At 44.2% G+C, this 12,558-nt stretch overlaps 1 protein-coding gene across 1 annotated transcript in view; it reads left to right on the top strand.

The window, feature by feature from the left end:
• Nucleotides 1–2,878: 2,878 nt before the first annotated feature.
• The window catches only part of LOC106886798 (unconventional myosin-Ih-like), a 30,376-nt gene continuing 20,696 nt past the window's right edge, over nucleotides 2,879–12,558 (top strand). The window contains exons 1-8 of the mRNA XM_014940016.1: nucleotides 2,879–3,037; nucleotides 3,809–3,924; nucleotides 4,874–5,072; nucleotides 5,595–5,675; nucleotides 6,121–6,300; nucleotides 7,412–7,510; nucleotides 7,854–7,967; nucleotides 8,293–8,364. Of these exons, the coding sequence (XP_014795502.1) occupies nucleotides 2,912–3,037; nucleotides 3,809–3,924; nucleotides 4,874–5,072; nucleotides 5,595–5,675; nucleotides 6,121–6,300; nucleotides 7,412–7,510; nucleotides 7,854–7,967; nucleotides 8,293–8,364 (987 nt within the window). The 5' untranslated portion in view covers nucleotides 2,879–2,911. The remainder of the gene's footprint in view (nucleotides 3,038–3,808; nucleotides 3,925–4,873; nucleotides 5,073–5,594; nucleotides 5,676–6,120; nucleotides 6,301–7,411; nucleotides 7,511–7,853; nucleotides 7,968–8,292; nucleotides 8,365–12,558) is intronic.

Genomic DNA, 12,558 nt, shown 5'->3' with positions numbered 1-12,558 from the left:
GGTAAAGGTTTGACTCTTTGTCCAAATTGCTGTTTGATCAGTTTTATCAACTTGGTGGCCTCGCTGCTCCCGGCTCGGGTCTCTCGCTGGCGTGTGGAGACATCTGCTGCCCAACTCTGAAAGTTGGCTTTGATCTGCTTGTGGAAGGCACTAGGGATAATGAAGCCGTTTTGTGCAGAGTAGTATTAATCTTTTTTCCCCTAAAGGTCAAGTCCAATGCAGCCTCTTCCAGAGATTCTCTATTTTTGGTGGCTATATCTGTGTAAAGTAATTGCAGGTGGTGTAGAAACTAATGATTTGTCTGGTATTTTCCACCATTAACTTCCAGCTTTGTGCTTGCAACTACTTTGTCGAGACTGAGTTAGTGAAGTGTCCCAGATCATAACTGCATCTTCAGAGCTAGGTTTGTCTCAAACAACTGTTATGTTAGTGAGGGCTGCTGGAAACTTTGGTTCTTCTCTGAGACTCACTGCTGTGATCAGGTCTCTTGACTGTAAAGAGGTTGGAGTGCAAACTTGCAGGGTATGAAATTGCCATCGTTGGGGAAGGTGGTAATAACAGCTTGGATAATAACCTCTTGGTGTTACCTCTGCAAGGTTGATTTGGCCCTGGAGTATGGGGAAGGACTTACCCAACCCTTAGGGTCCCTATCTGCTCTCTCCTAATGCTGTATCCTACAACCTTTGTGTTGCAGAAAGAAGAAGTGGAAGATAACACTGACGTGATCATGGAAGGGGCTCTGATAGCCCGGGACAGAGTGGTTTCAGGCTTATTCTTTCATGCTTCCCCGCTTGGAGAGAAGGTAAAAGTCTCTTGTCATGTTTGTTCCGAGTGCTTTCTCGGGACAAATCCCCCTTAAGTTGTTTATAGTCCGTCTTTCTGGTAAAAAGACAAATTCTAGCCTTGCCAGGGAGCTGCCCTCGTAGCAAGATCAAGAAAGTCAGGATGATTAAGACAAAATTTCACTGCTAAATGGTCAAGAAAATATTAGGGCAAAAGAAATAAAGTGTCTTTGTGACTGGAATTTTGTCCTACCGCGGGTGTCAGGTTCTCAGTAAGATGGCAAGTGACTTAATCTATCCTTTTATCCATAGGCTTTTGGAAACGCAAAAACTCTGCGTAATGACAACTCGAGTAGATTTGGGAAATACATGGATATCCAATTTGATTTTAAGGTGAGAACAAACTTAATGGACCGGTGTTAAAACAACTTGTATCAGTGAACCTCTTGGATGCTTACCAGGCAGCACAGGATTTATTAAGGCTTACACTGCACTTTTCTGACCCTATTTTTACAGGCGTTGCATTTTGTGAGTAAAGTTACTAGTTACACGTCCTGAAAGCTTCCTACATCACTGGCAATATTGCTGGCGCTCAGTAGACAGCTAATATAGATTGTTGTAAAGCACAAGTTGCACCAGAAGGACAGCAAACTCTTTAGATAAGGCTTGTGCTGTTGTCAGATACTAACTCTTAAACACAAGATGGCAGATGAGTAACAGCAGAAAAGTGAACGTGCTTCTCCTGACACTGCTCCTTGTTCCTCGGTGTGGAGGAACAGCCCTCACAATGATGTTGTTTGTATCTATGGGTGTTGATCTGACTGCTTTGTTCTGCCAGGGAGCTCCTGTCGGAGGGCACATCCTCAGCTACCTGATTGAGAAATCCCGAGTTGTCCATCAAAACCACGGAGAAAGGAATTTCCATATTTTCTACCAGTTATTAGAGGGTGGAGACAAGGATCTTCTTTGCTGGCTGGGGCTGGAGCGCAACCCCCAAAAGTACGCGTATCTCATCCAGGTCGGTGAGAGCTTGTCCCCCTCTCTCTGTATCTTACACCTAGAAGGGTAGGGATTGCAGATGCAGCTTTCCTCACGTCTTTAAAAAACAAACAGACAAAAAACCCTGAAAACATCAATATGGCACACTTTTTAGTGCAGAATACAGAATATCCTGTTTGTCTGTTGGCTAGCATTAAATTATCAGCTTGATTTAATTAAATAAAAAAGCATACAATTTATTCTTATAGCCTGGGAAACAAGAACTTGATCCTCAGTAGTGAGTATTTTCAGTACAAAGTCAACTTCTGTGATAAAGAATCGGAAGCTTCATGTGTAAAAGAGTTACATTTTGTCATTGACATCCCTTTTGAATCAGCCTTTTGAGAAGGATGAGGTGTGTGCTGGTAAAGGTTTGACTCTTTGTCCAAATTGCTGTTTGATCAGTTTTATCAACTTGGTGGCCTCGCTGCTCCCGGCTCGGGTCTCTCGCTGGCGTGTGGAGACATCTGCTGCCCAACTCTGAAAGTTGGCTTTGATCTGCTTGTGGAAGGCACTAGGGATAATGAAGCCGTTTTGTGCAGAGTAGTATTAATCTTTTTTCCCCTAAAGGTCAAGTCCAATGCAGCCTCTTCCAGAGATTCTCTATTTTTGGTGGCTATATCTGTGTAAAGTAATTGCAGGTGGTGTAGAAACTAATGATTTGTCTGGTATTTTCCACCATTAACTTCCAGCTTTGTGCTTGCAACTACTTTGTCGAGACTGAGTTAGTGAAGTGTCCCAGATCATAACTGCATCTTCAGAGCTAGGTTTGTCTCAAACAACTGTTATGTTAGTGAGGGCTGCTGGAAACTTTGGTTCTTCTCTGAGACTCACTGCTGTGATCAGGTCTCTTGACTGTAAAGAGGTTGGAGTGCAAACTTGCAGGGTATGAAATTGCCATCGTTGGGGAAGGTGGTAATAACAGCTTGGATAATAACCTCTTGGTGTTACCTCTGCAAGGTTGATTTGGCCCTGGAGTATGGGGAAGGACTTACCCAACCCTTAGGGTCCCTATCTGCTCTCTCCTAATGCTGTATCCTACAACCTTTGTGTTGCAGAAAGAAGAAGTGGAAGATAACACTGACGTGATCATGGAAGGGGCTCTGATAGCCCGGGACAGAGTTGGGGTGCAGGACTTTGTGCTTCTGGACTCCCACACCAGTGAGACTGCTTTCATGAACAATCTCCGCAAGCGGTACCAGGAGAACCTCATCTATGTAAGTGCTGGTCACGTGGATTCATGTGGCCTGTGGCCTCTGAAGGCAAGGCAGTGGTGAACATGGTGTCTGGCTTGTCTGGGAAGTGCTGGGTACCATTTTTTCAGCAGTCCCAAGGTTATACCTTGTCTTACAGCAGTGACCAGTGGTATCTAAACATGTCCTTTGTCAAATGAGGACTCATGTTTGTATAACATAAATGAAAAGAATTTAAAAGAAGGTAGAACAGGACATTTTGATGTGCTGAAAATGCTTACAAATAAGGGAAAATGTCCAAAAATGTGTTATTTGATCACCGTTCACAGTCAAGAAGGAGTTTCCTCTGTTGAACAGCTGTCTATGGAATAGCTGTCCTACTTGCCTTTCCTTCACAACAACAGTTACTGGTCGTTTCCAAAGATTTTTGTGGAACAGAGTTGGGATAGCAAATGCATTATTATGTTAACTTTAAGTAGGAAAAAAAAAAATCCATAAACATCATGAGATATCAGAGCCTTGTATGTAACAAGTAAGGTTCTAAGCTTGACGTTTTTTGTTCAACTCCACTCTTAACTGAGTAGATTTTGCAAGAAGTTTGGTGTTGTCTTCAAAGTAGTGGCACCTGTGGAGTTTGTTTGGTTTGCTTTTTTTTTTTCCCCCCCTTCTCTCATAACAAGTTCTGTACCATCTTTTCCAGTTGTTCTTGCATAATATTCTTGACTCCTCTTTTGGAAGCTGTCATTGTAGTGATGGAACAGGTTTCCCACCTGTATGCACTTTTTCTCCCTGCAGACATATATTGGCACTCTTCTTGTATCTGTCAACCCTTACAAAGAGCTGGATATCTACACAGTCACACAGATGCAGCTTTATCGAGGGGTAAACTTTTTTGAACTGCCACCTCATCTGTAAGTAGAACCCTTAGGATTTCAGTTTATATCAATAAATCGGGTTTTCTCTGTAATGCTGGGATGTGTATCCACAGTCACTAGGTCTGGTGAATGCTGATATTATCTTCCTGTAGGTAAGGATGTATTTGTCTCTGGCTTCTACCTGACTGTGAGAATAAAAGAGGAACAAAAGGGTTGCAGAAGTTGGTGTTGGGGAAACTGTAGGGGAAGAGTTATCTTGAAGATAACTGTCCAGGCTATTGCTCAGAGTGTTCTCATTACACATGGTCTGGTCAGACCACTGCTTGACTGTGTCCATGTGCCACTCAACATCTCTTCCTTTGGTTGTTCAAAACACTCTGATCATCTTCCTTTGTCCTCTGAGGCCCTGTGTCACTGCAGGCTACCACAGGGCTAGTAGAGTGCTCATGCACAGCTTCCACTTGGACTTCCCGGGAGGGGAAGAAACCTGAGTTTCTGAACTCTGAGCTGGATTTTTTTTTTTTTTTGGTGGTTAGAAGCTGTTGGGTGGAGATTTGAGTAGGTTTTCCTTTTTCTCTATTTTTTTTCCTTAAGTGGCATATTGGTGAAGGCTCTGCTATTGGTTATCTTTGTCTCTATCAGCAGAATTTGAGAACTACCCTGGAATCAAATCTGACTCCTCTGCTCTGGAAGGGGGAGTCTCCCTGCTGTGTATAAATTGTATTCACCAGGAATACACACAGCCTGTATAAATCCTACAGTGGGGGAAAGGAACAAGCCCCATCTGTCCCTCAAATACAGACTGGGTGTTTTTCCATGAGACCTTGAGTCAGTCTCATGTTTTGAGCTGTGCCTTCCCATCGTGTCCAATACTTGTCATGTCAGATGAGGAGTAAGGAATTCTGAAATTGCTTTGATACTCTGTCCCTGTTGCCATTTCTAACGGATGCTTCTCCTCTGAATGCTTCTTGTGGTCCCTGTTCAGATATGCCATAGCTGACAACGCCTACCGGGTGATGTGCAGTGAGTACAACAACCACTTCATCCTCATCTCTGGGGAGAGTGGAGCTGGGAAGACAGAAGCATCCAAGAAGATCTTGCAGTATTACGCTGTAACCTGTCCCACTACGGAGCAGCTGCAGATCGTCCGTGACCGTCTGCTGCTTTCCAATCCTGTTCTGGAGGTAAGAACTAATTAAAGGTACAAATTCCCAAAGAGCTGGTGTTGATGACCTCACTCCACACACCTTCGATGCAAGTCCAAACACCTGCACCCAGGAATGGCCTCCTGTTTTACATGATTTTGTGCCTGCATACATAACATAAATCATATACATCTGGCGTCTTGGCAGCACAACCTCTGAAAAAATGCTTGGGATTTAACATCATTTAATATCATTTAGAAATTAAACTTCGGTTTTATAGTGGGGAATAGCTGAAACCTGGGAGTGTGAGGAAACTGTGCACCATACAGCAGTTCCTTGTGGCTTCAGTTATGGGTCACAGAAGCAAGAACAACAGCTTGCTTAGCTGAATTCCACATTAAAGCTAGGGAAATACATTAGTTTGTATTTCTTTAATCCCATTAAATTCTGCAGGAGGACTCAGCTGATGCAGCAAATCTTTGTGACTGGAATTTTGTCCTACCGCGGGTGTCAGGTTCTCAGTAAGATGGCAAGTGACTTAATCTATCCTTTTATCCATAGGCTTTTGGAAACGCAAAAACTCTGCGTAATGACAACTCGAGTAGATTTGGGAAATACATGGATATCCAATTTGATTTTAAGGTGAGAACAAACTTAATGGACCGGTGTTAAAACAACTTGTATCAGTGAACCTCTTGGATGCTTACCAGGCAGCACAGGATTTATTAAGGCTTACACTGCACTTTTCTGACCCTATTTTTACAGGCGTTGCATTTTGTGAGTAAAGTTACTAGTTACACGTCCTGAAAGCTTCCTACATCACTGGCAATATTGCTGGCGCTCAGTAGACAGCTAATATAGATTGTTGTAAAGCACAAGTTGCACCAGAAGGACAGCAAACTCTTTAGATAAGGCTTGTGCTGTTGTCAGATACTAACTCTTAAACACAAGATGGCAGATGAGTAACAGCAGAAAAGTGAACGTGCTTCTCCTGACACTGCTCCTTGTTCCTCGGTGTGGAGGAACAGCCCTCACAATGATGTTGTTTGTATCTATGGGTGTTGATCTGACTGCTTTGTTCTGCCAGGGAGCTCCTGTCGGAGGGCACATCCTCAGCTACCTGATTGAGAAATCCCGAGTTGTCCATCAAAACCACGGAGAAAGGAATTTCCATATTTTCTACCAGTTATTAGAGGGTGGAGACAAGGATCTTCTTTGCTGGCTGGGGCTGGAGCGCAACCCCCAAAAGTACGCGTATCTCATCCAGGTCGGTGAGAGCTTGTCCCCCTCTCTCTGTATCTTACACCTAGAAGGGTAGGGATTGCAGATGCAGCTTTCCTCACGTACGAAGTGTGCTGCTGAGCTGCTGAGAGAACACACTGTGTCATGTTATAGTGAAACTCACAGGCAAGTTGGTCACAAACATACTTGCCCCAAAGCTGTCGTACATCGTTCTACCCTGGGTGCTTTTGTAGCAGGAACTCTACTTTTGTTGCTAGAACTCTGTTCTAGCTGTGATGGCCTAAGGATGCACATAAGTGGCTTATAAGGGATAATATCTCTTATTGAATCAGCTGATAATGGTTGTGGGGGCAGAAACAAGCTTTGGGGCAACATGACCCTGTGACAGCGAGGCCATTGGAGCTGAAAAAAGGTCCCTTTCACCAGGTCTTTATTAATTGTGTATTCCCTGTGTTCTGTGTGTGCAGAGCAGCCTACTGCTGCCATCCTCACTGCTGCTGTGAGAGTGTAAACGCTCTTAAGCAAGTGTCACCAAACCATTTGATGATCCTGGTCCCTCTGGTACAGTCAAGTCATGTATTGATTCATTGAGAAGAGTGGCCTGAGCTACTAAACAGCACAGTAGTAACTGTCTGCAAGCTACATTTCATATAAAGGCATCTTCTCTAAGGGCTCTGTATCAGAATTTGGTATAAAATGAGTTTCTCAGGATTTATGGACCTCACACAGAGGTCCATACATATGGTTATGCACTATACAGTTCACTTTGTGGTAATGCACTCAGTTTTCTTTCTTCCTTGGTAGTGAAGAATGATGGGGCAGAAGATAATATTACCATAAAAATGGAGGATGGCTGGAAGCTCAAACTCTTCACAAGACTTAGCCATTTTATGGTAATCACTATCCAAGCTCAATACTTTAAATTATCTGACAATTTAAGTATAAGCTGAAAGATCTGATCAAATGAGCCGCTTTGAGGATTAGCAGGGGTGAAATAAACTTGCTAACTAGTTGCAGACTGCATCTATACAGGCTGAGGAAACTGGAAATGAAAGTAGCATGCCCAGGTGCTGTGTTTGATAATAAAATTGCTTTGCCAATTAATTGTACTAATTTACCTTTCTTTTACTGTATAGGGTCGATGTGCCAAAGTGTTTTCTATTAATGACAAAAACGACTGGAAAATAGTCCGCAAAGCTTTTTCTATCATTGACTTTACTGAAAAAGATACAGAGGTATGTGTGGGAGAGGGACTGAGCCTACCAAAGGGAACTGAAGTGAGGAGCACACTGCTGTCTCTCCTTAAAAGCGATGGAAGCAGTCTTGCTTGGGAGAGGTGTTAAGGATGGGATAGGACATCATTTTGGGGGGATTGAGGGAGAAGTTGGGTGGGCGAAGAGCTCTATCACTTGGCACAGCATGATGGCAACTGGTGGCAGCACATCTCTGAAGCAGGTTGTCCAACTTGCCACCTTTGGCCGAGCCAACGTTCTGTTTATTAGCACGCGTAGGAAAGATTAGGACCATCTCATGGAGCTGTGGGAAGCTGTTTTCTAATGGTGTGTCTCTTGTTATTAGAATCTCTTTGGAATTGTTGCTAGCGTCCTGCACCTTGGGAACATCCAGTTTGAAGAAGATAGCAATGGGCATGCCATCATTCGTGATGGCACACAGATCAAATGGATTTCAAAGGTAACTTTTCTGAGATAATGTCAGTATTACAGGTGCTATTAAGAAAGCCTTGACGTTTCTGTGGGCGTTTAAGGGCAGACATGTCTGTTCCTAAAAGCAGAATGATTGCTCTGTAAATACCCAGCTCGTGATAACCTGTCTGGAGCTGTAGGGCCCCTTTTCTCTCTAGCACATCTCTCTGAAACTTCCTTACTTATTGTTGCTCAAAGATGAGTGTAACTGGGAAGGGACTGGGGGGGTTATACCCTACTGATCACACGATGCTGCTTATTTAAACAGTCTCCTGCTGGCCACGCTCTGAGTCCAAGTATTTCCTTCTCTGCAGCTACTGGGTGTGCACTTGTCCATTCTGCAGGAAGCTCTCACCCATCGGAAGATCGAAGCCAGATCTGAAGAGGTACCCAGTAGCTCTCTGGGACCCCAGGCAGCTGGGAGCCACCCCAGCCAGTGGTGACTGATGAGAAGCTCTGTTCTTTGCAGTGTTACAGTAAAACCAGATCACACTCTCCTCCATATCACCTTTCTCTTCTAGCCTAAAATGTTAAATTAAAACTTATTCCCCATATTAGAGACTTACTGCTGAAAGAGGTAGTATCTATTAAAAAAGCTAGGAAGAGGGACTTGCAGGCAGCCCTATGTTTGAGCCAAACAGCTTCCTTCTGTTCCATCCCTGGGGTGCTTCCTGGAAAACTGGCTGCACAAACAGAGGAAAGCACTGGGAAAAAACATTCTTTGAGCACTTGGTACCAAGTTTAATAATAAAACTAAAAGGAAGTCAGAATACTTTCCCCGCTTGTCTAAATTAGTCCTCTCCAAAACGTAGTTGCTGGTTTTTTTTTTTTTTTTGGTGGTTAGAAGCTGTTGGGTGGAGATTTGAGTAGGTTTTCCTTTTTCTCTATTTTTTTTCCTTAAGTGGCATATTGGTGAAGGCTCTGCTATTGGTTATCTTTGTCTCTATCAGCAGAATTTGAGAACTACCCTGGAATCAAATCTGACTCCTCTGCTCTGGAAGGGGGAGTCTCCCTGCTGTGTATAAACTGCATTCACCAGGAATACACACAGCCTGTATAAATCCTACAGTGGGGAAAAGGAACAAGCCACATCCATCCCTCAAATTCAGACTGGGTGTTTTTCCATGAGACCTTGAGTCAGTCTCACATTTTGAGCTGTGCCTTCCCATCATGTCCAATATCAGATGAGGAGTAAGGAATTCTGAAAAGCCTTTGATACTCTGTCCCTGTTGCCATTTCTAACGGATGCTTCTCCTCTGAATGCTTCTTGTGGTCCCTGTTCAGATATGCCATAGCTGACAACGCCTACCGGGTGATGTGCAGTGAGTACAACAACCACTTCATCCTCATCTCTGGGGAGAGTGGAGCTGGGAAGACAGAAGCATCCAAGAAGATCTTGCAGTATTACGCTGTAACCTGTCCCACTACGGAGCAGCTGCAGATCGTCCGTGACCGTCTGCTGCTTTCCAATCCTGTTCTGGAGGTAAGAACTAATTAAAGGTACAAATTCCCAAAGAGCTGGTGTTGATGACCTCACTCCACACACCTTCGATGCAAGTCCAAACACCTGCACCCAGGAATGGCCTCCTGTTTTACATGATTTTGTGCCTGCATACATAACATAAATCATATACATCTGGCGTCTTGGCAGCACAACCTCTGAAAAAATGCTTGGGATTTAACATCATTTAATATCATTTAGAAATTAAACTTCGGTTTTATAGTGGGGAATAGCTGAAACCTGGGAGTGTGAGGAAACTGTGCACCATACAGCAGTTCCTTGTGGCTTCAGTTATGGGTCACAGAAGCAAGAACAACAGCTTGCTTAGCTGAATTCCACATTAAAGCTAGGGAAATACATTAGTTTGTATTTCTTTAATCCCATTAAATTCTGCAGGAGGACTCAGCTGATGCAGCAAATCTTTGTGACTGGAATTTTGTCCTACCGCGGGTGTCAGGTTCTCAGTAAGATGGCAAGTGACTTAATCTATCCTTTTATCCATAGGCTTTTGGAAACGCAAAAACTCTGCGTAATGACAACTCGAGTAGATTTGGGAAATACATGGATATCCAATTTGATTTTAAGGTGAGAACAAACTTAATGGACCGGTGTTAAAACAACTTGTATCAGTGAACCTCTTGGATGCTTACCAGGCAGCACAGGATTTATTAAGGCTTACACTGCACTTTTCTGACCCTATTTTTACAGGCGTTGCATTTTGTGAGTAAAGTTACTAGTTACACGTCCTGAAAGCTTCCTACATCACTGGCAATATTGCTGGCGCTCAGTAGACAGCTAATATAGATTGTTGTAAAGCACAAGTTGCACCAGAAGGACAGCAAACTCTTTAGATAAGGCTTGTGCTGTTGTCAGATACTAACTCTTAAACACAAGATGGCAGATGAGTAACAGCAGAAAAGTGAACGTGCTTCTCCTGACACTGCTCCTTGTTCCTCGGTGTGGAGGAACAGCCCTCACAATGATGTTGTTTGTATCTATGGGTGTTGATCTGACTGCTTTGTTCTGCCAGGGAGCTCCTGTCGGAGGGCACATCCTCAGCTACCTGATTGAGAAATCCCGAGTTGTCCATCAAAACCACGGAGAAAGGAATTTCCATATTTTCTACCAGTTATTAGAGGGTGGAGACAAGGATCTTCTTTGCTGGCTGGGGCTGGAGCGCAACCCCCAAAAGTACGCGTATCTCATCCAGGTCGGTGAGAGCTTGTCCCCCTCTCTCTGTATCTTACACCTAGAAGGGTAGGGATTGCAGATGCAGCTTTCCTCACGTACGAAGTGTGCTGCTGAGCTGCTGAGAGAACACACTGTGTCATGTTATAGTGAAACTCACAGGCAAGTTGGTCACAAACATACTTGCCCCAAAGCTGTCGTACATCGTTCTACCCTGGGTGCTTTTGTAGCAGGAACTCTACTTTTGTTGCTAGAACTCTGTTCTAGCTGTGATGGCCTAAGGATGCCCATAAGTGGCTTATAAGGGATAATATCTCTTATTGAATCAGCTGATAATGGTTGTGGGGGCAGAAACAAACTTTGGGGCAACATGATCCAGTGACAGCAAGGCCATTGGAGTTGAAAAAAGGTCCCTTTCACCAGGTCTTTATTAATTGTGTATTCCCTGTGTTCTGTGTGTGCAGAACAGCTTACTGCTGCCATCCTCACTGCTGCTGTGAGAGTGTAAACACTCTTAAGCAAGTGTCACCAAACCATTCGATGATCCTGGTCCCTCTGGTACAGTCAAGACACGTCTTGATTCATCACACACAGCCTGTATAAATCCTACAGTGGGGGAAAGGAACAAGCCCCATCTGTCCCTCAAATACAGACTGGGTGTTTTTCCATGAGACCTTGAGTCAGTCTCATGTTTTGAGCTGTGCCTTCCCATCGTGTCCAATACTTGTCATGTCAGATGAGGAGTAAGGAATTCTGAAATTGATTTGATACTCTGTCCCTGTTGCCATTTCTAACGGATGCTTCTCCTCTGAATGCTTCTTGTGGTCCCTGTTCAGATATGCCATAGCTGACAACGCCTACCGGGTGATGTGCAGTGAGTACAACAACCACTTCATCCTCATCTCTGGGGAGAGTGGAGCTGGGAAGACAGAAGCATCCAAGAAGATCTTGCAGTATTACGCTGTAACCTGTCCCACTACGGAGCAGCTGCAGATCGTCCGTGACCGTCTTAGGACATCATTTTGGGGGGACTGAGGGAGAAGTGGGTGGGCGAAGAGCTCTATCACTTGGCACAGCATGATGGCAACTGGTGGCAGCATGTCCCTGAAACAGGTTGTCCAACTCGCCACCTTTGGCCAAGCCAACGTTCTGTTTATTAGCACGCGTAGGAAAGATTAGGACCATCTCATGGAGCTGTGGCAACCTGTTTTCTAATGGTGTGTCTCTTGTTATTAGAATCTCTTTGGAATTGTTGCTAGCGTCCTGCACCTTGGGAACATCCAGTTTGAAGAAGATAGCAATGGGCATGCCATCATTCGTGATGGCACACAGATCAAATGGATTTCAAAGGTAACTTTTCTGAGATAATGTCAGTATTACAGGTGCTATTAAGAAAGCCTTGACGTTTCTGTGGGCGTTTAAGGGCAGACATGTCTGTTCCTAAAAGCAGAATGATTGCTCTGTAAATACCCAGCTCGTGATAACCTGTCTGGAGCTGTAGGGCCCCTTTTCTCTCTAGCACATCTCTCTGAAACTTCCTTACTTATTGTTGCTCAAAGATGAGTGTAACTGGGAAGGGACTGGGGGGGTTATACCCTACTGATCACACGATGCTGCTTATTTAAACAGTCTCCTGCTGGCCACGCTCTGAGTCCAAGTATTTCCTTCTCTGCAGCTACTGGGTGTGCACTTGTCCATTCTGCAGGAAGCTCTCACCCATCGGAAGATCGAAGCCAGATCTGAAGAGGTACCCAGTAGCTCTCTGGGACCCCAGGCAGCTGGGAGCCACCCCAGCCAGTGCTGACTGATGAGAAGCTCTGTTCTTTGCAGTGTTACAGTAAAACCAGATCACACTCTCCTCCATATCACCTTTCTCTTCTAGCCTAAGATG

This window comes from Calidris pugnax, unplaced genomic scaffold (genome assembly GCF_001431845.1).
Source record: "Calidris pugnax isolate Ruff unplaced genomic scaffold, ASM143184v1 scaffold106, whole genome shotgun sequence".
NCBI lineage: Eukaryota > Metazoa > Chordata > Aves > Charadriiformes > Scolopacidae > Calidris > Calidris pugnax.
Note: the sequence above shows the minus strand (reverse complement) of the source record. Positions and strands in the feature narration are given on the sequence as shown.